This window comes from Drosophila takahashii, chromosome 2R (assembly GCF_030179915.1).
Source record: "Drosophila takahashii strain IR98-3 E-12201 chromosome 2R, DtakHiC1v2, whole genome shotgun sequence".
NCBI lineage: Eukaryota > Metazoa > Arthropoda > Insecta > Diptera > Drosophilidae > Drosophila > Drosophila takahashii.
In genome coordinates this window covers 4,568,643-4,595,366 of record NC_091679.1, presented here as the reverse complement: position 1 = coordinate 4,595,366, position 26,724 = coordinate 4,568,643, and the positions used below count along the sequence as shown (strand labels likewise).

General features: G+C 38.7%; 1 protein-coding gene and 1 long non-coding RNA gene across 7 annotated transcripts in view; one reads left to right on the top strand and one right to left on the bottom strand.

The window, feature by feature from the left end:
- LOC138912474 (uncharacterized) overlaps nt 1-7,085 on the top strand; it is a 199,026-nt gene extending 191,941 nt beyond the window's left edge. Inside the window, exon 5 of the long non-coding RNA XR_011418017.1 lies at nt 6,434-7,085. This is a non-coding gene — a long non-coding RNA (uncharacterized lncRNA). The remainder of the gene's footprint in view (nt 1-6,433) is intronic.
- Nucleotides 1-26,724, bottom strand: part of LOC138912471 (uncharacterized) — a 243,488-nt gene that overhangs the window by 113,648 nt on the left and 103,116 nt on the right. The window contains exon 2 of one of the 6 annotated variants that reach the window (XM_070213383.1): nt 25,480-26,332. The exons of 4 other annotated variants lie outside the window; for them this stretch is intronic. In XM_070213383.1, the coding sequence (XP_070069484.1) occupies nt 25,862-26,332 (471 nt within the window). In that variant the 3' untranslated portion in view covers nt 25,480-25,861. Of the gene's footprint in view, nt 1-25,479; nt 26,333-26,724 lie in introns of those variants that run through there. One more of the 6 variants, XM_070213382.1, reaches the window with a different exon arrangement.

Sequence of the window (26,724 nt, the reverse complement as noted above, 5' to 3'; positions counted from 1 at the left end):
AAAGAATTTTTATAGATTTTCTAAGTTATTGCGTTGCATTTTGTTGCATTTTGCCGAGAGAGCGAAACCCAGAGAGCGGAAGGCAAGAGAGCGGAAGGCAAGAGAGCGGAAGGCAAGAGAGCGACGGCCGAGAGAGCAACTGCCAAGAAAACTGTCGTGGAGAGGGTAGTGCTGTGCGGTAGGGGTCGGTGGAGGGGGATGGGAAAGGGGAAATTTAAGTTAAAATTGGTTTCGGATTTTAAAAACTTAAACTGCTGTTCCGATCAATATGATTTTCGATCAATAGTCAGTCCTGTGGATCAAAGCTTAAGTATTATTTTTCAAAAAAATATTTTTTATTTGTAGCAGAAGTAAGAGCCTTATTTAATTTCCACCATAGAAGAAGATAAAAAATTACTAAAAATTCTGTAAACAAAGCCAAAATGTTGTCAAGTTAACTATTAATCTTAAGATTCGAACTTTTCATCAAATACGTATGTACATATGCATATTAGGAAATGTTTTGATTTGTACAATGCAATACATACACACAATGTGTGTTTATGTTTCTACTTGAAAGTACATAATGTGCTTAAATACAATTCAAATTATTCATTTCCTTTCAGCTAATGCAAAATTCGAAGAGTTTAAAATTAATAATTATCAATCAAATGTGGAATCGGAAAATAATAAGTTACTTCGCTACTTTTGTATGGGATGTCAATCTTTTCGTGTGTGTACAAATGTTTTCGTTTCATTCAAAACAATAAATTTAAAAATATCAAATTCCAATTTACAAACAAGTGTACATTTGTGCGCAAACTAAAATTGCATTAATAACATTGTAACTGATAGAAGGTATAAAAATTCACTACTTTTACTTAGATCGCATTCATTTATTATATAGCTCTACCAGTAGCCTTCGGATTTTCTCTCTGGAAGAATCTTCTAGAAAGGTTATTTACGCAAAGGTTTTCATCAAACGCGCCAATAAGATATAAGAAAGTCTTGACAACCTAATTTCCTAACTCAAATTAATTTTGAGCGAACGAAGTCGCTCCGGGTATAGCTAGTTTATTATAAAGCTCTGCTTTGATCTTGAAAGATCTTCCACAAAGATTGTTTACACAAACGTTTTAAAAAACGCGCAAATAAAAAATAAGAAAGTTCTGATAACCTAATTTCCTAACTCCAACCTAATTTTAAGCGAACGAAGTCGCTCCGTGTATAGCTAGTTTAATATATAAAGCTTTGAACAGCTCATTGGACTTAAAAATATACAAGAAATTTTCAATATGATTGATTATTTGCGGATGGCAGGAACGCAGTGACTCTGGTTGAATTTACATCGTAGGAACACTCATAGGATAATAAGTAATACAATTCATTATAGTTGTCGCATAAAACTCGGAATGGGTAAAAACGGGAGTAGTTGGACCTGGCAATTTCCAGTGCTAATGGCCGAAATCGACTAGTTGGTTTAAAAGGAACGTTCCAATTTATGGACGTTATCAGATGAAGTGAGTCCACACCGCCAGTAAGGAGCTTGTGAAGGAAGATCACGCCAGTACATATTCGACGTTGCTTTAAAGTTGGCAGATTCAAAGTGCAGCCTGTCTCTGTAGGAAGGTAGTCGGCTTCCAGAGTCCCAGTTCAAACCACGTAAGGCAAATAGGAGAAACTGCTTCTGAACGGACTCAATCATGTCTTGATAGTGCTCATACTGTGGAGACCATACGCATGAGCAGTATTCCAGCGTTGGACGAACATACAGGAGCTTTGTGATATACGGATCATCTAATTCCTTGGACCAGCGTTTGATGAAAGCTAATAAGGCCTTAGCTTTATTGGAGATAGTGCTGACATGGCGATTTAAGCATATCTTATGGTCAAATAGGACTCCAAGATCTAGGACGGTTTCAATGCGTTCTAGCGCGGATTGGCCAATGGAGTATGTACGCACAGCTGGATTGGAACGAAAAAATGTCATGAATTTACATTTATCTGGATTAAGCAGTAGCTTATTGACTTGGCACCGGGATTGAAGGTTATTTAAGTCAAGCTGGAGCTGCATGTGGGAACCAGGCGATGTCATGTGCATACACAACTTGACATCATCCGCATACGTAAGAACTTTGGAGGCCACGATAATTTGAGGAAGATCATTAATAAATAGACCAAATAGCAAAGGACCAAGATGGCTACCTTGAGGTACTCCGGAGCTTACAGATACAATTTTTGAAAGTACATTATTAAATTGTATCTTTTGGGAACGGCCTGTAAGGTATGACTGAATCCACATAAGAAGAGTTAGTGGGAAACCAAGAAGGCGCAGCTTGTGGATAAGAAGCTCATGGCACACTGAATCAAACGCTTTGCTAAAATCAGTGAAAATGACATCAGTTTGATTGGAGGATAGGAAGCCTTTATTAATGTAGGTCGTAAATTCCAGCAGGTTAGTTGTAGTTGAACGACATTTTGTGAAACCATGTTGATTCGGAGATAATAAGGAGCGACACTGATGCTGTAATTGATCGCATATGAGTTTTTCGAATAGCTAAGGAATAGCACTTAGTTTGGCTATCCCACGATAGTTCATAATATCAGACTTGCTGCCCTTCTTAGGCTCAGATGACACATTCAATTTTTAACGTCAATTTATTGTAGCAATCTTTCTTTAATGGGACTTTAAACGAGCGCGAGAAAGAATCAAATATTTTTAGCTGCTCTACCACTAACACCAATAATAAAGGCGCGATATCATATTAATCCTTACACGCTTGCACTTTTTTAAAGTCACACAAATGAAAAATTGTCACAATAAATTGACGCTAAAAATTGAATGTGTCATCTGAGCCTTATGAAGTGGAATAATAAAGGACTCCTTCCAAACAGCCGGAAAGGTGCAGAGAAGGATAGATTTTTGGAAAATCATGGTTAATGGAACAGAAAGTGGATCTGCGCAATATTTCAGTACGGAGCTCGGCACCATATCGGGACCTGGAGAATAAGACAGCTTTATCGAGGATAGGCTGCGACTGACATCACGTTCCTCAATTACAGGACAATATATGGAGTCCGTGTGGGCAAGCTGATAGGAATAGCTGAAATCGGAATTTGGGTGATTTGAATAAGGCGAATATGTGGACTGGAAAAAGTCCGCGAACAGGTTACTGATTCCCTGGTCATTTGACGCTGATATGTTGTTCAAATGAAGAGAAGGTGGTAACATTTTGGACTAACGCTTTGAGTTAACAAAAGAGTAAAATAGCTTGGGATTACTGCGGAATTCATATTTGCAGCGTAACAGGTAGCTATTATAGCATTCGGAATTATGCAGGAAATAATTGGATTTGGCTACACTGTATTTGCAAAAATCAGATTGGAGCCCTGTTTTCGCGAACTTTTTATACAGTTTCGTCTTTAAATTTTTTAGGTGAGCCAAGTGTTTCGATGACCACGGTGGGCTGGTAGAGGTTTTTTAAATAATGGAAGGAACAAGTTTATCAAATAAGGAATACATAATATTGAAAAAGCTTGATACCGATTTTTCAAGAGAAAGTTTTGGAGTATAGACCAGTCCACTTGGGTCAAGGAAGCCGACAGTAGCGAGTAATCGACTTTCCGGAAGCATCGAGTCCGAATCGGTTTTTCAGAAGTATTTGGGAACTAAACCACACTATTAATGTTAATTTGTAGTGTCGTATGATCGGGGTCTTCAGGACTGGACAGCGGAGTACAGCGCGTTATAGTGGTATCGCTAAAGTCAGATACAAATATAAGGTCTAGGAATCTCCCATTCTGATTGGGTATAGAATTTACTTGGCCAAGGGATAAGTCGATAAGACCATCTAGGAAATCATTCTGATCGCTGGGAACTAGTGCAGCAAGATCATCATATGGCAGCCAGGATAGTTGAGGAATATTGAAGTCACCCAAAATAATAAGGTGATCTGAAGCATCAGCGGATGAAGAAATGTTCCTAATAGCGGCGAGGTGCTGCAAATATGTAGAAGCTTGGGAACATGGAGGAATATACGACCAAGTTACAAAGAGGTTGGAGCTTTGCAGGCATATTTTTACAGCAATAAACTCAATATCGGCCGTGTCAGCAATGGACAACGCTTGGGACGATAAGTCGGATTTTGCGGCAATTAGGACACCACCACCTCGACGAGAGGGGCGGTCACGCCTATAAATGAAATATTTATTGGACATTATTTCACTATCGGTTACGGTAGAATTAAGCCAAGTTTCTGTGAAGGCAATAATGCTCGAGTCAAAAGCAGCACTGTTTGCATGCAAACTAGTTAGCTTGCTGAGAAGGCCACGAACATTTTGATAGTGCAAAATGAAATCTAGTTTTTTGGAACCGAAGAAATTTTATTAGAGGATAGTTCCTTACGAGCAAACTCATGGACTACGGTGTCAACTGGCCACAATCCAGGACCTAATGCTCGAAGTAAGAAAGATTCCGGAAGAATAATTTTAAAAGAAGCAACTTTTCGCTTACAATTAAAATTGAACTTGGAAATTATGAAATTGTCGGAAGAGACCTGGAACATATCACATAGATCTCCCCTAACTTCATCTTCAGTGGTATCAGGACGAAGCCGAGAGACAAAGATAGCCTTCTTAGTTTCGACTGCCTTTAAGGACACGGCAGCGAGGGGTCTACGAGTACCACGTATGGGACGTGCATCCTGGACGTTCGGATGAGGCTTGGACGGATTTTGAGTACTATTAGAGCTAGTGGAGGGTTGAGTATGGACTTCGGATCTGCCTAGATGAACTGGATCTTTCGGCATAGAATTTGGTGGAATTTGTAAAGCCATAATTGTGGATTTTGCTGGCGTATTTAAAACACTGTTTCTAGGGAGTGTTCCCGGAGACAGGTTTGCTCGCTCAGAGGCTGGAGGCACAAAGTTTAGCACCGGGGCAGGGATGGCTAGTGCAGTAGGAGAAACTAGGTCATGTCCGGTTGGGGTCACCATCGATGGGAACCCATCTGCCGGCACCTCAAGGCTGTTGTTGTTAGCGATTTTCCTTTTTGGAGATTCGTCCGCAATTTTGTACTAAAGCGCTTACCCGTCGCGGGGACCCGTTCTGAGTGTGCAAACAGCACCGCCAACAGACGAAAGCCGTATTTGATTGACAATTCTTGAACAAATCCCCACCTGAGGTAAGAAAACGTTGTTTGAGGTTACTCTGACTTACGCTACACCCCTAGAGCTTGAAAATTATCGATGTCAGTATCGATATTATCGATACTTCTGATATTTTTCAAACATCGATGTTTATCTATAACATCGATGTTTTTCTGACGTTTTATTAGAGAGAAACGAACAGATTTCACTCTTTAATTTTGAGGACCAAAATAACTTTAAATACAAAATCACTTAAAGTAGGGACAAATTACCATACAAGAACCGCGAGTTCTTGGTACTTTATTCTTCTTTGGTCCCATAGATATTATGAAATACTTAAAAGTAGGCGAACAGGGCATAGGTTATGGCAAAAAATGGAAAATAAAAGAACCGCGAGTTCTTGGGAAGAGGAGGAACTTTGGTTTTTTTAGTACCAAAAACAAAATCTTGGTTGCAGCTACCGACCTTCTGTCCGCTATTAAAAAATCTCAAGAAACCGCGAATTCATAGCCTTTTATAAGAATTGGTCGCTTTTCGAAGATCGTTTGAGCGATTTGGACTCAAGGATCCAAAAAAAAAAACAACCGCGAATTCTTCAGAAGAGGAGGAATTTTTACTTCTTTATGGTATAGTATCAATTAAAGTAGGGGAAAATAACCAAAGGTTGTGGCATAAAATCGAAAATGAAAGAACCGCGATTTCTTGGGGAAAGGAGGAACTCTCGTTCTTTTAATACCAACAACAAAGAAAACGAAGACCGTTTGAGCAATTTTGGCAAAGGATCAAAAAAAAAAGCAACCGGGAATTCTTCAGAAGAGGAGGAATTTGTTCTTTTTTAGTACCAAAAAATGGGATGGAACAAAGGTTTGTTCTATTATTTTACATAAGTATTTCCTCATAAGATATTTAAAAAAAAAATTCTTAAGAAGCCGTGAATGTCTTTGACTAAGAATTGGTGTCTTTCTAGACATTTGACGCAACTCAACTCAATGATCAAAAATAAATAAACCACGAGTTCTTAAGAGGAGAATTCTTTAGTCTGAAATCGCATTTTAATAATGAAAACCGGAAATTACCGGAAATAAATTAACCGCGATTTTTTCTAATAATAATATTAAAAAAATGCAAGTGTATTATGCATGTATATAATAATAATACGTGGTATTAACAGAATTATAAAATTGTTTTTAATTTGTCTCTGCTTTCCTCGAAAACATCGATATTATCGATACGATAATGATAAAGTATCGAAAATATCGATTCTGTCACTTATCGATAATTTTCAAGCTCTATACACCTCCCCGCAGCCGTGTGACCGCATGCACGTGAAATTTCGGATCAGTACTCGTTTGCAGTGGCTTGAGGTATCCTGAAAATTTGCTTTGACCGCAGTAGCTGTACGATCAACACGGACAAGAAGGCGTTCAGATCAAAATTCCCAACGCAAATTATAAAACTGGATTCTGGCAGCCACGGAGACATAGCCGTTGGCCATTGGTGGCAGCGTACGGCAACACTAAGCACGGTTCTCTCATCTCACTCAGTACTATCCGAGGCGACCAACAGCGTTGGCCACTATCAACAGTGTAGCCTAGCGACCTCTCCGCTACGTGGACCACTTACACCGCAACACTCGTCGCCCAGACAGCGGTACCAGCCACCTTCCCTGATTATCCTCTACTTGAGCGATACTAGGGTGGCCAGATATCACCACCGCCTGTGAGATTCTTAGACGAGCGCCAACCAAGACCGAGACCGTTCAAGCCCAAGCAACAGGATCCGTATTGCCGCGAGCCATTCTACTATAATTATTTGATAGAATTCATAGCCTAAGTTGGTTCCGTGGGGCCAAACTGCTTGATCAGTTAGCTTGCGTGGGCATCTTCATATTTGGTCTTAATTTCCTTCCAATAGCTTACTCCAGCGTCAACAGGCCTGCTGACACCGTTGGACACAATTGAAGCAGTGAGTACGGCATAGCCGAATGGGTATAGATACCTTTTTTGTACACGCCCACATATGAAACCCACCGCAAAAGCTTACGTGAATAAAGCCATATATTGAGTAATTACGCTTTTGCCCCACGACCCCAAATGCACGGAGAATTAGCATCCGTCTAAAGTAGAGTAAAACGACACTGATTCTTGAATGCTTTCTTTTGTTAGGTTTAAGAACTATATTGTCAATCATGACTTATGTTAATTTGAAATACAGAAATATGTAACATGAATTAACATCAAATTCTAATGGGCACCTAAGGCATATTTTATCAAGCAGAAAGGGATAAGCCGAAACATCATTAGGCTTACATAGGCAGGGCGGGCGAAGCAGAGGAACCTACCATCCAATTTCCTCTTGGCTGAGAGCTCATATACCCACTATTCGATCGTACATTTGACTTATCCTTTCCCCGGTTTCTTTACTCTGTCGATTCGTATTATGTGACGCGTACGCGATAAGGAACTAAAACCCCACCCCAGCCCTGAGCTCAGCCGACAACCCAAGACAGAGTAGGTTCCGTGTTCGCTACTGAACGTGTCCGTTACAAGGTCCGGCACCAGCGCATTTAATATGTGCACAATTGTCGCACAGCCAACATAGTAAATAGGAATCACCAACAATGGTGCCATTGTACTCCCATTTTTTGGCAGTGCACGGTACACTCATATTGGTAGTTAAGAGATTCAAAAAGATTAAGGGAACTTAAAGACCAAGTAGGCGAGCTCGGATTAAAGAGCGATGAAAGAGACTGCAAGAAATATTAGGCAGGAGAGCCGTTGATTATCCGGGCAACCGGTGAGTTTCAGCAGCACGCACAAAGCAGACAGTGAAGGAAGTACCGTTAGAGAGGTAATGACCGCTCAGAGAGTAATACGCGTTCGAAAGATTAGAGAAGCACGATTCGGAGAGCAATGGAGAGTGTAAACAACAGAACACAAGCGGCAGAAACGCGGAGTTATGCAAAGCTTTGTTATTGTTTTGGTTTATGTTGATATTAATTCGTATTTAAATACGTTTTTAAATCACAGTCTATGTTTGAAATGTTATCAAAACGACGACAATATGGAACTATCTTGTTTCTTTATAGATATTTTGATAAGCTGAAAGATTTTATAAGTGAAATCGAAAAGAGTTTAGGAGCGAATGAAAAACACGACCGACTTGGTGTAACGCTTGCGATGATGGCATCAAAAAAGTTTTCTCAAGAACCACCGAAGGGAAGATACATCAAGTGATATGTTCTTAAGTTGCGGCAGATTACTCGTAAACCAGTGGATCAAAATATTTGAAAAGAGGAATTCTTATCCATTAGGTTCCTATCTAACAATCCTTATCTAAAATTTTGCAATATCGCCTGGGGCAGTTTTCCCAGGCTTGTTCACCTATAGGCCTTTTGGGGAGGAGAAAAAACACAAGACTGTTCGATTCGATATTCAAAATTCATTTAGTTCATTGTGCACAGCAGCGTAGTTTTGTGAGATCGTTTGCAGGCCCGCTGAATCTGATCTTAGATTTAACGTAATAGTTCTGGGCCTGTAGGCGGTAAACATAACGCTTTTGGGCTCTCTTAAGCTGTTACTTATTTATATCCTTATTTGTGTCCTCGTGGATGATTACCAAAGCTCCGACCAAGTTTGCCACTTGGTTTTGCGCTGAAGGCTGTGGACGTATTCCTTGAACCACGCCTGCCAAAACCGCTGTCTGAGCGTGGATAGCAGTTGCCACCTCTTTGAGAATCTCAAACCTCTGGTCGGTGCGTCTGACTCTAATCCTTGCGGCAGCGAACGAAGGGCCTGCCCGATTAGCAGGTGCCCTGGATTGAGCGCCTCCCCCTCGTTTGGATCGATGCTGATTAGAGTTAGAGGACGAGAACTGAGCACGTCCTCGATGTCCGCCAGATAAACCCTGACCTCGGCTTCGGTTAACGCACGAGAATTTCCCTCGCTGACTTGACGGCCGCCTCCCACAAACCGCCGAAGTGCGGTGTTCGTGGTGGGATGAACCTCCACTTGATGCCCTTCTCGACGACGAACAGTTAAAACTGCGACTGCTGATCCTCGAAGGCGCTCTGAAGAATTCTCAAATCGTTCCGGGCTCCCACGAAGTTCGTCGCGTTGTCGGAATGTACTAGAGCCCTGCATGAGTCCACTTGAATTGAGAAACAGGTCAGTTTTTTAAAATAGAGTGTTATAAGTTTAAGTCCACTCACTTACAAGTAAGATTCAAGTGAGTGGTGCTGGTCACTTGGTTCACTTGATCACTCGTAAGGAAAAACAAGTGATACAAGTCAGAGTGAGAATAAGTTAGAGTGATAGAATTATTAAGCAAATTAATTGAGTGATTTTTATTTCTTTTAGGGCGAACCCCCAATAGTTCTATTAAAAACTTTGAACCAATTATGTAGAAAGTAAATTTACCTTGAACATGTCAATAAAGAAATCGCGGTTCATACAAGACATTTGGTCTCCACTTTAAAAATCCCTTAAAAACTCGCGGTTCACCGAAGAACTGTTTGTATCTAACCGTAGAAATCCCTGAGGTGAAATTTATCTTTAGCCGCTCCTTAAGAACTCGCGGTCCACCACATTTTTGTTCGCTTGCAGTCACAAAAGTCGGATATATATCAATTAACTTTTTATGCCTCAAGAACTCGCGGTCCACGGAAGACTATCTAGTTCTTACCCATCAAAGTTCTTACAAACATATAAATCCCTTATAAAAGAAAACTCACTTGCGTGTTTATGTCCCTCTCAAGATTTCGCGGTCCACGAAAAAACCCTTTACCCCTAACATCCAACCGAAGTCCACGTTCTGACAATGACAAAAGCTTTGAATAATTAGTTTATTTACTGGGCAAGCATCAGATTGTCTGATAGGTGCAATCTTTTTATACCCGTTACTCGTAGAGTAAAAGGGTATATTGTTAGTCTTTTTCTGTTCATAGGTCTGGATAGTGTAAAATCAAGTCTGTTTCTGTGAGAGTCGAGTCTTATTCTGTAACAGGTGATAGTGTTAGTAATACATAATAAAGGATTCGAAAAAATTATTTTTTTAAATTGGAATTTAGAAACATAATTTGGTTCACTTTTTCGCTTGATTTTGAAATGGTGCTTCTCTTTTCGGATATTAGCAACCGAGCCTGGGAAAATGATCTCTCTGAGGATGCACTACTTGCCGGAATACAAAAAATTTCGCAACTGACTTTGAACAATAAAGGGTAGTGTTCCTTCCCTGGAGGAAAAATGCGAACTAGTCTGAAAAACAACTAGTTATACAACTAATATAAAGCAAGCGGAATTTGTCTGAATGCATTTGGACTACAAGGGGTCTAGAAAATTTGTTCTAGTCGAAAAAATGATTAATACAAAACTAGTAAAAAAGAAACTTGTCTTGGACTAGTACCTTTCTGACAAAAAAAACCTTAAAAATATTTAACTGGTAGAACAAATACAGGTTAGGGTCTAGTTAAAAGGCAACTGGAATTTAACTAGTTGCAAATGAAACACATATGATCCAAAAATATAGCCTTGAGTGTAAATGTAAATTAAAAATAATCTCTAAACCATCAAGTGATTGAATTTCACTAGTACTTGACGATGCCTAACTTGACGCTCTCCTAATTTAGTATCCAATCAATAGGCGCGGTCCTTAGAGAATTTCTGATAATTATTATGTAATCAAATACAGTGAATGATAATTAAATGGAATTAAAACAAACTTACTTTTTTTGAGGCAAGTCGCCCTCTCTAGGACTTGAACCCGGGACCTTTGGATTTGTAGACACACTAACTGATTGAGCCATAGACGCATCACATTTTGTAATGCCCTAACAAGGTTTATGAATTTTAGTGTGACATTTATCAAAAACAGTAATTTTTCACAAATATATTGCCTCGGACAGATTAAACAAAGTTTAAAATAAAACTAAAGCATCACCTACCAAACAAAAAGCAACAAAAAATGTACAGAGACCGGGGATTGAACCGAGGACCTTAAGTGTTTGATTTGTTTAGTGTTAAATTTCCCAAGACATTTACACCCTAGGCTATATTTTTGGATCATATGTGTTTAATTTGCATCTAGTTAAATTCCAGTTGCCTTTTAACTAGACCCTAACATGTATTTGTTCTACCAGTTAAATATTTTTAAGGTTTTTTTTTGTCAGAAAGGTACTAGTCCGATACAAGTTTCTTTTTTACTAGTTTTGTATTAATCATTTTTTCGACTAGCACAAATTTTCTAGACCCTATGTAGTCCAAATGCATTCAGACAAATTCCGGTTGCTTTATATTAGTTATTTAACTAGTTGTTTTTCAGACTAGTTCGCATTTTTCCTGCAGGGAAGTCATAGAGTTCACTTTAACATTTCCAAGTGAACCGAGTGGACCAAGTTCACATGAAAGTGGACTTGTTGTTTCTAATCATAGAGTGATAGATCACTTTAAATTCATAGACTTGGTTTGATTCACTTGAACTTGTTTTTTCAAGTTAAAGTGACTCAAAATTACAAGTTAACTTATAAGTTCTCACTTAAAAGTCAACTTTTGCAGGGCTCTAGAATGTACTCAATGCGGTACGCCACGTCTTGCGATGAAGCTTTTAAAGGCCAAAAGTAAAGATTCAGTAGACGAATCTACGCCACAAATGTCCTTTCGGATTCGAACCTATCCGCAGGCAGATTTCCCCTAATTTGGTTCATCAGAACAGGCCTATATCTAAAACAATGGATGCATTTTCGAACCACCCGAGTGCATTCTCTGCGAGCATTTATTAACCAGATTTCCTGCCGCAGAAGACCGATCATCGTTTTCGCATTTGCGTGACAATTTCTCAAATGCAAGTTTCGAAGATACAAATCAACAATTTGGTTTTTACAAGGGAAAAATATCGGAAATTTATAATTTTCTCTAATAGGTCATGCAAGAGTCTACCTCCCACCCGAATTAGCGAAAATCTTCTACAGCTTCAGAAAACTTTTGTATGAAGGACGTCATAATCTGCAAACTTGGTTGTAAAACATGTCCTTTTTTAATTTTCTTTTACACTTCTGCAAAGACACTTTTTTGAACGATTGCCATCAGCTTAAAAAATGATAGTTGTAACTCTCTAGCCGTCAGACTTACTGATCTTTCTCGTGATTTAGCTAGGTTTAGAAATCTGTAGACGTATCCAAGAATTCTAATGAGTTTGGGAAACGATGAGATACGAGTAATAAATTCGAACGGAGTTGATAGCTCGACGGCTATACACACTTGGGCAGCCTTTCATAACTCTGAGTTTTTTAATTGGAAAGGTATAGAAAAATGCAAGTTTTCTGGCCATAATGACTCATTTCCATACAGAAATTTCGGACCTTCGAACCAGGTGGACCCAGTCAATTCACTGACATCGCAGCATCGGGACGCAATGTCTGCTGGATCAAACTGGACATGGCTGGACATGTCGCCAGGATTTATTTTCTGATAGCTCTTGAATTGTGGCTACCCTGTTTGAAACAAAAACTGCAAGTGACGAAGGTTGAGACTTTATCCAATGTAGTTATACCCGTTACTCGTAGAGTAAAAGGGTATATTGTATTCGTGCAAAAGTATGTAACATGGAGAAGGAAGCGTTTCCGACCCCATAAAGTATATATATTCTTGATCAGGATCACTAGCCGAGTCGATCTAGCCATGTCCGTCTGTCCGTCTGTCCATCTGTCCGTCTGTCTGTCCGTCTGTCCGTCTGTCTGTCTGTATGAACGCTGAGATCTCAGAAACTATAAAAGCTAGAAGATTGGCATTTTGCATGCAGATTTTAGGAGTTCCTACGCAGCGCAAGTTTGTTTCAAAATGGTGCCACGCCCCCTCTAACGCCCACAATCGCTTATATACGATTTTAAAAATTTTAATATTTTGGAAAAGTAAAAATGCAGTTTTATTGTGTTTATCAATACCTATCGAAATGTAGAAGAAATTTTTCAAATCGGACCATTCGTTAAAAAGTTATGCGTGATCAACGTTTTTTATCTCTATCTCCATCTCCCTCGCACTCCCTTTACCTGAGTAACGGGTATCTGATAGTCGGGGTACCCGACTATAACGTTCTCTCTTGTTTTATTTCTGAGTCTGTCCAAAAATGTCCAAGAACTTGTTTGACGCTGAACCAAAATTATGCCAAAAGTGTGGCGGCGCATAATTCAAGCTTTGGTATGGTTTTCGTTTTTAGTGGAGCCACTCTCGATTTCGCTGCTAGCAATCGACAATTAGCTTTACCATTTTAGATTGCTCGAATGTAAATGCAACATCCGTGCTTGGCTGGATGCATCTGCGAAACCGTGAACTTGAACGGCTGAGCATCCACTGGCAAACGTGTACCTAGGAATGGTGACTGTGTGAAGATTAAGTAGATTCTTCTTTAACCTTTCCCAACTCGTATGTAACGACATCGTAATGGATTCATCCCATTCCAGTTGAAGTTGCCAAAGGCTTTGAAGAAGAATTTTAGATGCAAGGACAATGGGGCACAGCAATCTCAAGGGATCAAAAATTCTCGTTTTGTGGTAGTAAATTTTGTAAAGCTCTCATCTAAATGAAATCGAAATTTGTCTGTGTGTGGCATCCACCGCATACCCAAAGCTTTGGTCGAATTGGTATCATTGAAATTTAGGGATTTTTCAGTGTTGTTCCCTTTTTCTAGTTGGGGCGAGAATTTCTGACACTTGATTACACATCACGTTCAAGGTGTAAATATCATCGGCACCAGTAAGCATGTCATTCACATAAAAGTCCTTGCAAATTATTTATGAACCAATTTCATGCTTAGCCCTATTACGAATCCAAGTTCTTATAAGCTACGGATGGCTTAAAATGGAGCTGAAGACGTTCCGTAGGTGACTGTATTAAGACGAAATATCTTTAGCTCATCAGATGGATTCTCGCGCCATACTATCAGTTGATAGTTACGATCTTCTTCTGCGAGACTTACTTGCCTATACATTTTCGATATATCTGCTGTTAGAGCGAATCAATCTAAACGAAATCTAACAAGTGATAATAACAGTTCCCTCTAAATAGTGGGCCCCACCAATAAAATGTCATTTAATGACTGCGCTGAAGTTGTCTTTGCAGACGCATCAATTACGACTCGAAGTTTGGTTGAGGTACTATCAGGCCTCAAACACATTCATGTGGTATGAAGTAGTGCGGTCCTGGTGGAATCCTATTGCATGTTGGAGACATATGACCCAGCCCAAAAAACGACAACAATCTGAATTGGCTACGATTTTCACGAAGTGATCCTCGCAGGCAATTTGTTCTGGTGAAAATTTAACAACTTCTTTGTTTTCTGGACGGTATCTAACTCCCAAAGCCGTTCAACAAGTCCTCCTAAAACCATGTCTTCCTTGGACAAGGCGATACAAGAAGTAGCCTCTTTTTTTTTTGTTGCTAACACCGTCCAGAAACAAACCATCCCAATTTTTGAAGTGAAACGTCTTTCCTGCCGGGGGCTGATGAAGACCTGACCGTTGTTGCGTACAGTGATGACGTAGCGAATGTCTCTCCCTTCGACCGCAATTCGCACGCGACGCACAGTGGCGCCTTAGGCCAAAAAACGTGCAATAAATCACTTTTTCGACTTTGTCCTAGAAAGTTGCGACCCATACTAATCGACAGGTAATTGATCCACTATTACAAAGATGTAACCCTTTTTCAAATCCTTTTCGCAATTCTGGGGGGTATATCTTAAAAACTAGGTATCGAATTGCTTTGCTTATTATTTCCACTGATTGGTGTGTTAGTTAAGAGTTAAAAAAGTAAAACATATTGCAGTTTGCCAGCCGCATCTCTTAGTTATGCGTTATTTGCGAAACGTGCATTTTTTCCACATTTTTCAACCTTGATGGAAAATAAAAAAAACTATTTAATACTATTTTTTTATTTCCCTATAACGTTATTTGGACTTTCTTATTAGGTATTAGGAAAGTTGTAGCTGCGTCCGCGGTTTTGTTGGGGTTTCACTTTTTAAGGCGTTTGATAAATCAGGTAATACCTAGCACAATATAGTTACCGTGGAATTTTAGGGTTTACGTTCCCAACCACTTTGGTCTTTTAGGTGGCGAAAGGTTTAACAATGCTAAGGCCTCAAGTTCGCAATCTCGTGTTGCGGGAATCCGGAAAGGTCTCGTTGCCGGAATCCTTGTTTAATTTGGCAGCCTTCTTCGGTTGCCAAATATACGTAATCGTTAGCGCAAAATACAAGCGTGTCTTTTAAGTAAGTTTTATTCAACTACACTTTGTCGTGTTTCTTATAAGACTGACTTATCAGAGATGGGCTTACTTTAACAAGAGCTTTTTAATAATCAGCTGTCTTAATATCTAGGGATGACAATATGTTAATACACAAACCTAGTCAAAAGTATTTTCACAAATTTGAATGTTAACTGTACTCATATTTTGAACTTTTAATATAAACATTTTGGCACCTATGGAAAGGGCACTTCAATTCCGTTTAAATGACACAAAAATTTTCTTAACCCATTAAGCACCCGTTGAAAAGTGAGCAAATTAGACAATTTTTTTTTTAAATCAAATTTTAAACTTTTTTCCTGGTGCTTAAAACAAAAATGTTTTGATGCAAAGTTCTTCCACAATCAAAATTAATAATAACTGCAAAAAAAAATTTCAAAATATTTTTCCTTGTATTTTTTATGCTATTTTAAAAATAGCTATTTTAGCCGCTTTTTCTTCATTATCATACAAAATTTTACTGAGATGTCTCCATTCAAAAAACCATAAAAAATACAAGGAAAAATATTTTGAAAATTTTTTTTTTGCAGTTATTATTAATTTTGATTGGGGAACAACTTTGCATCAAAACATTTTTGTTTTAGGCCCCAGGAAAAAAGTTGAAAATTTGACTTTCGCAAAATTTGCTCACTTTTCAAAGGGGTCTTAATGGGTTAAGAACATTTTTGTGTCATTTAAACGGAATTGATGTGCTCTTTCCATAGGTGCCAAAAGTTTATATTATAAGTTCAAAATATAAGTACAGTTAACATTAACATTTGAGAAAATACTTTTGACCACCCCTGTATACGTTATGTTAATATATATGACTCCCCCACCGCAAGATTCAACAATAATTGTTGAATATAAATTAGTTTATAAAGGAAATTAAAATGTATTACAGGATGGATATTCAAAAGCTAGCTACTGTTCTGTCATATTTTGTTTGTTTGTATTTTGGTACTTAAATTTTCGTTTTACTTGGTCTTTAAAAATCTTTTTTTGGGGATTGCCATTTAGTAGCAGATAATTTCCATCCTGTACCTGTACCCATCGATTTCACGGTATTTTGTCTTATACTTTTCTATTTGATTATTCTTAATATAGTTATTTTCAAAGTTTTCTTCTTCATTTTTGTTATTTGTATACATTTTAAGTTTATAAATTGCTGTTTTTTCTGAGTTGCAATATCTCTTCTTGGCTAAGTATATTATTAAGTAAGTCTATTGGTCTTTTATTAGTACTAGCATGAATTGTGTTATTGTAGAAAATAATGGCTTTAAAAACCTTGCTTGATACGGAATCTTTGTTGCCTTCATCGGCATTAAAAAGGCGTATGTGTTCATTTAGGGTAGAGTGAAGCCTTTCTACGTCAGAATTTCCGGTTTTCTTATACGGTGTTGTTAGGTGTAGTTCAATTTCATTGTCGATCAGAAATTCTTTAATACATCCCATGTTAGCTAGGTTACAGATTCTACAGTTATTAATAAATGAATGGATTTCTCTTTGTAAATTTGGATAGTAGTATAATAGTTTCATTTCTGCAAACACTTCGCTTATACCCCTGTGATTATTTTTGTAGTGTTCCCTTTTTATGATTTTTACAAGTTGTCCCTTATCAGTTATATCATTTAATAAGATACAAGACTTAAGTACTACACGATTTTTATTATTAGCAAAGTGATGCCTTTAAATCTCTTGACATTTGAGATATATCCTAACGTTTTCACAAAAGACAACAACCAAGCCTTTCCCTGGCAGCGTTTCTTGCAAAAATTTTAATAGATTTTCGTAACTACCGTTGGTTTTAAACAAATGCCTTATTTTATTCTTGATAAGTATTTTTGTAGTTTGAATTTTCTGTCTCTGACTCATATATGATTATTTGTATTTTAAAAACATTGACAGCCTTTTCTGATATTTTTATAAAGTTGTAATCGTCAGAATCAGCGCTGTAAATGGTTTCCAAATCTTCTAGCTCGCTTGAAAAAAGCTTTAATAAATCATCCGAGTAATCTGCATCATCGTTGTTCGATTCTACCACTTGTTCGGAGTTCCCATACTCAAGGAAAAATATGTCTTTATCTTCAATTTTTATAGGTTCGGAACTCGTTTAAAAAATCCCCCACCTTAGGATCGCCCAGCACTATTCTGCTCAAACCGTCTGCTAGCGCATTTTCCTTCCCTTTGATAAACTCGATATCAAAATCGAACTCGTTAAGCTGAATTTTCCATCTTTGAAGCTTAAGATTAGGTTCTTTAGGGTTATGTAGCCAAACTAGGGGACGATGATCAGTTCTAACTGTAAACCTACGACCATAAAGGTAGTACTTAAAATGTTTGATAGACCAAACTATTGCCAATATCTTTTTTTCAATTGGGCTGTAGTTAAGCTCTGCAGCCTTTAGCTTGCGGCTTACGTAGCAAACTCCCCCCAATGCTACATTACTGGCGTTTGTGACGAGTGTAAATCTCTTGGCAAAATCGGGATAGATTACGACATGGCTTTTTAATAAGGGTTTTAAGTTTTTCAAAGGCTTCCCTATTCTCGATGTCATTAACGTTTACCCTGATATTTTTTTTTAAATATTGGTTAAGATTCTGGTCTATTTTTGAGTAATATCGTATGTATCTTCTCAAGAATCCTGTCATGCCTAGAAAACTCTGGATTTGTTTTTGGTTCGTGGGTAGCGGTATTCTATCTATAGCCTCGACTTTTTTTCCACTAGGTGTCAGCCCATTTTCGTCTATGACGTGACCTAGAAACTGAACTTCGGTTTTGGCAAATTCACATTTGTCGACTTGAAGTTTGAGATTAGCTTTTGCTAGGCAACTAAATATTGTCGTGACGTCTTCAACATGCTTTTCTACACTTTTCGAAAAGATGAGAATGTCGTCCATATAGACCAGACAGATATGACCAATGTATGGGTTGAGTAAGTTATTCATGAGCCGCTGGAAAGTTGACGGGGCGTTGCGCAAACCGAACGGCATGCGAAGAAACTTATAGTGACCGCTAGCTGTAGAAAATGCCGTTTTATGGATATCATCTGGGCTCATCTCTATTTGGTGAAAACCCTTCGCAAGGTCTAGTATAGAAAAAAGGTTGCAGCCCCCTAGCTTATCAAAAATTTCATCCATGTTGGGGATTGGATAACAATCTTCGATTGTTTGGCTATTTAACTTTCTGTAATCTATAATGAGACGCCATTTTTCCTTATTGGAGGCGTCTAGTTTTGCACAACCCACAGCGGACTATTGTAAGGGCTAGTAGAATGCCTTATAATATTCAGATGAGCAAAATTATGAATATGGAATTTTACCCTTACGTGCTCGGATAAGGTGTATGGAGTTCTTGCTGAAACTAGCGTATTACTATGGACGGCAGTCCATGTAGTGACGAAGCGCACATGGAGAGTGTGCGAAGGCGACTACTGTTATGCCGCAAAATTGAAAATCTGCTGTGATCGTCCTATCGTAATGAGTAATACACCAAATTAAAGGTATTGCTAAATTTTAAAGGATTGCATACCAAGACCTCAAGAAAATCAATTGGTTCGGGAGAGCGAGCGGTGAAAGTGTAAAAGTGAAAATTTAGAAATTGGAATCTGTTGGGTCGGGTGGGGATAATTGGCCCCTCGCAATGTTTTAATTGTTTTTGAATTGAAAATACCCGTAGAATAAGGGGTCATATAATAAAATCAGAACCCACAAATATAGACCTCTGGACCAGCAGCACTATTCGTAAATCTAAGGACGAAATCTCAGACAACAAAGGCGCAAAAATTGTTGAACGGCAGGACAATCAGTGACCAAGAAGGAGAATATACCTTTATAAGGGGCGCAGCAAGGTCGACTATTGACTACTGTCTCATACAAGGAAAGTGGCACGATGTTGTGAAAGATTTGGTGGTAGGTGCTCAACTTCTTTCTGATCATATTCCCATCGAATACTTTTAAAACTCAATCTACATGAACAAGTCGATAGTACCCAGCCAAAACTCAACCGAAGGTTAAAGTGGAAGGACAATCACCTCCGAAGTTACACAGATGCATTAGTATCAGGAGTCCAACAAATAGAAGATCAGAGTGGGTCTACACTGCTAGTCAAACTGCTCAACTTAATCGTAGATGCCTCCAGGCCCATGCAGCAGTCACTAAACTTTAGCAGAAAGCAACCGTGTTTCGACGTACAATGCGAAAGGGCCAGGAAACACTCTTTTGATTGCCTTAAACAGCTTCGGCGAAATGAAATAATGGGCACCATCTACAAAACGGCAGTAACAAATTACAAACGTCTATGCAAAGACAAAGAAAAACAGTTCTGGATAAATATGGAGCGCCAACTACAAGAAGTTCGCGACAGCAAACAGTTGTGGTAAATCGTTAATAAATTAAACGGGAACAAACAGAAAAAACCCATAAAAGTAAGGTCAACTGATTTGGCTGACTATTTTAGTAGCCTACTCTCCCATATTCGAAATGAATCAGAAATAATCTATGCTAAGCCTCTGCTTTTCTCAGATCATATGGACTCCCCTTTCAGCCCTGCAGAAAAAAAAAGCCTGTCCTAACACTAAAGCTAAACAAAGCTCCTGGTGAAGACAGAATACGTGCAGAATTTTTCAAAAACGCGCCACTTTGCTTTATACAGCGACTTACCGATGCCTACAACGAATTTTACAGTCATGGAATTTTCCCGGATTGCTTCAAAAAAAGTCTGATCAGCCCAAATTTTAAAAAAGGTATGGAGACCGATCCCAGCAACTACCGAGGCAACTAAGATTTTTGCAGGAGCACTGTTAAAACGTATGACGACATGGGTAAACCGAGAAAACATTCTTAGTGAATTTCAGACGTGCTAACATCAATCGCCCAAACCTTTCTGCAACAAAAAATGAAGCTGTACATTTTCTTTGTAGATTTTAAAGCCGCCTTTGATACAGTGAACCGAAATAGCCTACTGTATAAACTTAGCCAACTCGGTCTCTCAACAAAAGCCATAGTCATAGTCCAGTATCTATGAAGATAACAAAGATAACGATGTTGTGGATTTTTTACCAGGTGGAGTGACTGTGAATGGAACCCATGTTAAGACCCTTATGTATGCCGATGACATGTGCCTTCTGGCTGATAGCCCTGAAACGTTAAGGGACATGATTGCTAGCATATCCGAGTACTGTAAAGTATGGAACCTCACCATAAATACAAGCAAATCAAAGATTATGGTAGTTAAGGGTACAGGTGGCCGTCACGCTAGGAACGAAGAATGGCAACTGAACGGAATCCAGCTGGAACGTGTAAAATCATTCAAAAAGCTCGGTGTAACGCTCACCACTAATATGAGTTTTTATACCCACATAAGAGATAAGCTCAAGGATGCAAAAATAGCTATGAACGCCACCTGGAAAAACTTTTTAGGCAGAAAAAAAGTTAAAATGAGTGCCAAGTACAGCCTTTTTCAGGCGACAGTGAAAACAATTATGTGCTACGCAGCAGAGGTGTGGGGCAATCAAAGATATGAAGATGCGGAACAAGTAATAACTTTTTTCGTAAAAAAGATATTTCGACTGCCACAAAATACTCCCGACTATGCAATCTTTATTGAAACAGGACTGCCTAGTATATTCTCCTACACACTTCAGCAGCACTTTAATTACATCGATAAGGTTATGCATATGCCAAATAGTAGACTACCAAAAATAATTGCTAAATCTCTCTGTGAAAGAAAAGAAATTCCATTCTTTAGATGTACAGATATTGCAACCGAATGCAGCTGCCTCCTTGATCTCGAGGATGCAAGTTCGTGGAGCAGGACTCATGCCGAAATCATTACCAGATACCACGACATAGAAAGAGAAACGTTTATAACTAAGGCCAAAAACAGCGCGTCGAGGAGTTCGTATAAAAATTTTGAGCATAATTTATATGAAAAAAACTACTTCCACGATCAACATAAAGGAGAACTCATAAAACATATCTTCCAAGCTAGAACCGAGACTTTACCTCTAAATGGCAGGCCATACAGCAGCAACACATCACTGGAATGCAGCCTCTGCAACATGCGAGAAATCGAGGATGTTCAACACTTCATTGCAGTCTGCCCTATTCTGAGTTTTACATGTTTTACGAAAACCACCCTTTGCGAATCGGATCTCCACAGTCTTCTAAATGGGGAAAACTGGGAGAATCTGGCATTCTTCATTACAAAAGCCAGTAATTACAGAAAAAAATTATTTTAGAACAATTTTAGAATCTAATTTAACTCAATTAACCGACTGACGGCATAAAAGCCATTGTCGTTGTAACCAATTTTTGTTTGTTTATTTGTTTTGATGTAACCTTAAATGTGTACACCCAGCTATAAATAAGCAACAAAGAAAAACAAAACACAAACAATAAACAACCTACTACTACTACTACTACTGTTTATTGATTGGCTTAGGTGCCTGGCATACAGTACATAAAGTGTCTGCCTAAAGTCGTCGCAACTAGAACTTGAACCAGTTGGACTAAGGATTGCATATGAGGATCTGAAGACTAGAGCGACAGCCTCTGTTGAATGCAAAATGAGTAAAACTTGATTGTAGGAGTCAAAATTGTTACTGATTTTATTGTATAAACTTAACGGTATTTATAGGTAAAAAGTGCATAGATTAACAGAATAGGTATAAAGCAAAGTGTCGGTTATTATGCATTATGCGAGCCCGGATAGTTACAATTCAGCAGAATAAGCTTGTGCCAATAAGTGGGTCATTGACAATGTTGCTGACGGCTTGACTCGATATATGATACTTCAGAGCGCTGACTTATAACTATTGCTGCGACTGAACAACTACTACTACTATAATAAAATCCGAAGCTCCGTTCAAAAGTAATAGCCAAAAGAAGATTTTCTTCTTCTTCTCAAAATGAAAATTTAATTCTGTTTGTCAGTTTGCACAAAACATGGTTGAAAAGCTGGCAGCTAAGTAGCGGAGCTTTCTTGGGTAAAAATCCCACGTTTGGTGCATAAACCTATTTATTTTCATAATTATTTTTTATGAACGGACCATACTTATCGATTCTAGACATCTTCATTTGAAAAAAACCGCTTTCCAAACATTTTTGGTGGCAAATCTGTAGTGTTGCCACTGCAACAAAGTTGACTGATAGAGAGACCTTTCAGTGTCGAAAAAATCAGGAAAAAATTAACCAACTTTGTTTGTCTATTGTGTGGTGTCAAAGAAGACTTTCATAAATCTAAAAATGAAATTCCTTGCAAAGGTATTTGTTAACGTAAATTAGCTTAAAAGATTGCTTTTATGTGTCTTGGTGTCCAACTGTGAACTGTTTTATATATGTATCTTTGTAGATTTGAGCTAGCAATTGTGTTTGTCTTTTGTGGAGTATAACTTCTTAATGGCACAGAGTTGCAAAGAAGTAAAAACGAGGAATTAACCACAAAAGTGTCCTTGTTGCCATACAACTAATCATTTTTGCTCCTTTTTGTTAAATTTGCGTTTATCTAGCCAAATATGTGTATCTTTATAGAGTTGGGATAGCAATTGTGTTTGTGTTTTGTGGAGTATAACTTCTTAATAGCACATAGTGGCAAAAAAGTAAAAGCGAGGAATTAACCACAACTAATCATTTTTGCTCATTTTTGCTCCTTTTTGGTAAACTTGCGTTTATCTAGCCACAAATGTGTTTGGTCACGGGGCTCTTCTTGCAGTTTGGAAAAGCAACAACCGCTCGCGAGAAGCCCTGAAGACTTACATATTTGAGAAATTAAATGGCGATCATCAAAGCGAAGCAATACATCAGACAGTTTCAAATAAAGTAGCTAACTTTATAAATTACATTAATAAACATTTGCCACGATGCTGCCGAAACATAAAGCGATTTTAACAAAAACACGCCATGTGGCTAGCTGGTAATATGACTATACCGCTTTTAGATAAAAATGAATCTCCACAGAATAAAGGTGGTCGTCCGAAATTGACATATGAAGCTGCTGGTAAACGACTCAAAATAAAGTTGGCATCTGAACTGGCGATGGAACAACAAAATTCAACTCCTTTGTTACTACACGCAGCTCATATTTCAGCCAGAAAATCTACTGAAAACGTAACTAGGAAAAAAAGTGATACTACTGCATCGTTGGTTCCAAGTCCAATAACTCCTGAAAAGGCATTAGCTTTTTTTATGGAAAATGGGTTTACTAAGCAGCAATACATAAATGTAAAACAAATTAGTAAACAACATGGGTGCGATATTTACCCCCCTTATTCAAAAATAGCTGAGGAAAAATTAAAGTGTAGACCGGCGGGAATAGCATTGACCGAAAATGAAGCCAAAGTTTCCTTGCAAAACTTATTGAACCATACGGCTTCACGAATATTACTCATGCAAAGGGATGTCTGTGAACTACTTTCAGATGTTACTCAGTGTATACTTATTTATAGCTATGGCTTTGATGGGTCTACTGGTCATAGCTTATACAAACAAAAATTTAGTATCGCAGAGTCTCCATCTTTAGAGATTCTCTATTTGTTACATCAATGATTCCCATTAAAATGATAGATCAGAAACAAAGAGTCATTTGGTTAAATAAATCGCCTCAGTCCGTAAGATTTTGTCGTCCTGTTAAAATAGCATACGTTAAAGAAACCACTTCTCATATATTAGAAGAAAAAGAAAACTTGGACAATCAGATCAAAAACCTGGACTTGTACGTTTATGCCCATCAATCGAACGAAATTGTTGTAAAATTCGATGGGCACCTAACACTTATAGACGGCAAGGTGTTAAATATTCTAACAGGAACGAGATCCTGCCAGTTGTGTCCAATGTGTGGGGCAAAGCCCACCCAGCTTCTTAATGTAAGTGCTTTTTATTCCAAAACTTTTGATATGAAACCACATACGGATCAACATGGATTAAGTTCCCTTCATGCATGGATTCGCTTTTTTGAATTTTTGCTCAAACTATCTTATAGAATTGAGCTTAGAAAGTGGCGTATCACGGGAAATGACAAAATCGAATTGAAGGCACGTAAATCTAAACTTCAAGCAGCGTTTTGGAATGAAATGGGACTGCATGTAGACAAGCCGAGACAAAACGGCAGTGGCAATACAAATGACGGAAATACGGCGAGGAGGGCATTCTCCAACCCAAAACTATTGTCCTCTGTATTAGGAATAGATCATAATTTGATTCAGCGCTTACATGTAATTCTGATTGCCATAAATTGGCATTACCCTATAAATTCAGAGAAATTCAAAATATTCTGTTTTGAAACGTTCACCGTGTATAGGACCAATTACTTTTGGTATTCCATGTCGCCAACTGTGCATATAATTTTAGTACACGGATACATCATAGTTGAAAAGTCAATTGTTCCTGTTGGCTTCTTAGCAGAAAGTGCATCAGAATCAAGACACAAACATTTCAAGGCAGACAGACAATATCATGCCAGAAAATGTAGCAGGGCTGACAATACGTCAGATGTTTTTCACAGAGCTTTGGATACGTCTGATCCCTTACTATCTAGTTTCTGCTTAGTTAAAACCAAAAGGATGCGCCTGCCAGCAGAGGTAGTCGATCTTTTGGATTCGCCAATCATATCCTCAGGTGTTAACCACAATGACGAAGGTACTTCCCAAAACTCGTGCGCAGATGACACAGATGAAGAAAATGATATGGAGGATATAAGTGGCACATTTGAAATTGAATTAGAGGAAGAGGTACCAGACGATATTGAAAGCTAAAAAACTAAAAAAAAAAACAAGTAAGTTATAATTTTAAATTTTTTACAAAAATGTAAAAAAAAAATTTTTTAGTGTTCTTCAAATTTTATAATGGCTCCTAAACATGTAATAGATTTTAGTTTAATTTTTCTCCAATGTGATACCAAATATCTAGGAATTATAATTTTCAACAAATACTTAATTAACAAATTTAAAAAAAAAACAAAATTCGAAATTTTGTTTAATTTCAAATAACACACCAAAAAAATTTCAAGTCAATATCTTTGTAACTAGAGCTTATGCACCAAAAACGGGTTTTTTGCCCACAGTGCTGTGGCTTTGTGTGGATGATTGGAGTTGATGAATTGCCGGGTCAGCTCGGAGAAGCTGCTGCCTGCGGTGATGGGTGAAGAGGGGATGCTGATGCGGATGCTGATGATGTGCGGATGCCGAGTAGATGCGGATGCCTACGATGATGGTGGATGCCGATGATGATTAAAAGTTGGGGTACAAAAGAAACTCAAACAATATGCGGAGCAATGTTCTTTTCGTAGCAACGTTTTATTCAGAAGTGGCCGGAAACTCTTGTAAAGCTCGAGTCCCTAGTTTTGGTCTTTACTTATTTAGGAATGGTGAAATAGAAACACTTGGTTTAAAAAACACTGTAGAATTATAGGCAATTTACATGATTATAGGCTATTTACATTGAAGTGTGTACCATGATTTATTGCAAGGGTTAGCGTGCGCTAACATGCCGCCCCCCCTGTCGGATGGCGGTTTTGAGCTTGGTTAGGCTTTTGATGGCTTCCTGCAGCTGGCGAAGCGTCTGAGATGGTGAGATACTGCGTCTCGGAGGGCGGCGTTCGGAAGTGTTCCTTGTTTTGGAACGACTCGCTCGGACGGGTCGGTTGATGCTTGGTGGAGAGCTGTCCTTTCGTGGGCTGCGCGGTTGACGTCCTTCCTTCTTTGATGCTTCTGGAGCTTCCGTGGTGGTGTAGCCGTGGTGCAGCAAAGTGTGATGCAGGTCGCCACACTTGTGACACACCTCTTTGGAATCGCATTGATGCACGCGATGTGTGGTAGCCAGGCAATTTGAGCAGTAGCCCATTCTTCGTGCGGCGCGACGGCGTTCCAGGATGCTCAGCTTGATGAATTTAGCGCATACGCGCAAAGGATGACCTTTGTGGCACATGCGGCACTTGTACATCTACGGAATTAATTACGGAATTAGTATGGGTGTATAAATGAGACAACTTGAACAGAGAAATAGAGAGAATGGAGTGGGATTTCGGTTATTGTGTAACCGAGGACGGGTTGTCTTTGATTGGGAGAGGCACGAGTTTTACAATGGGTCGCGTGAGCGGTCCAGTTTGGGTTTGGAGGTCCACTGTGCGCGTATTTTGGTCTTTGCTTGGATGTAAGTGTATGACTCTCCCAAGACGCCAATGCGTGGGTGGGCAGGCGTCGTCCTTGATAATGACGATGTCATTAACTGAAAGGTTGGCTTTTGGTTGCTTCCATTTATACCTTCGGTGGAGTTCATGAAGGTATTCATGTCGCCATCGGGTGCTGAATTCTTGATGAAGAAGTTTTAGCTTC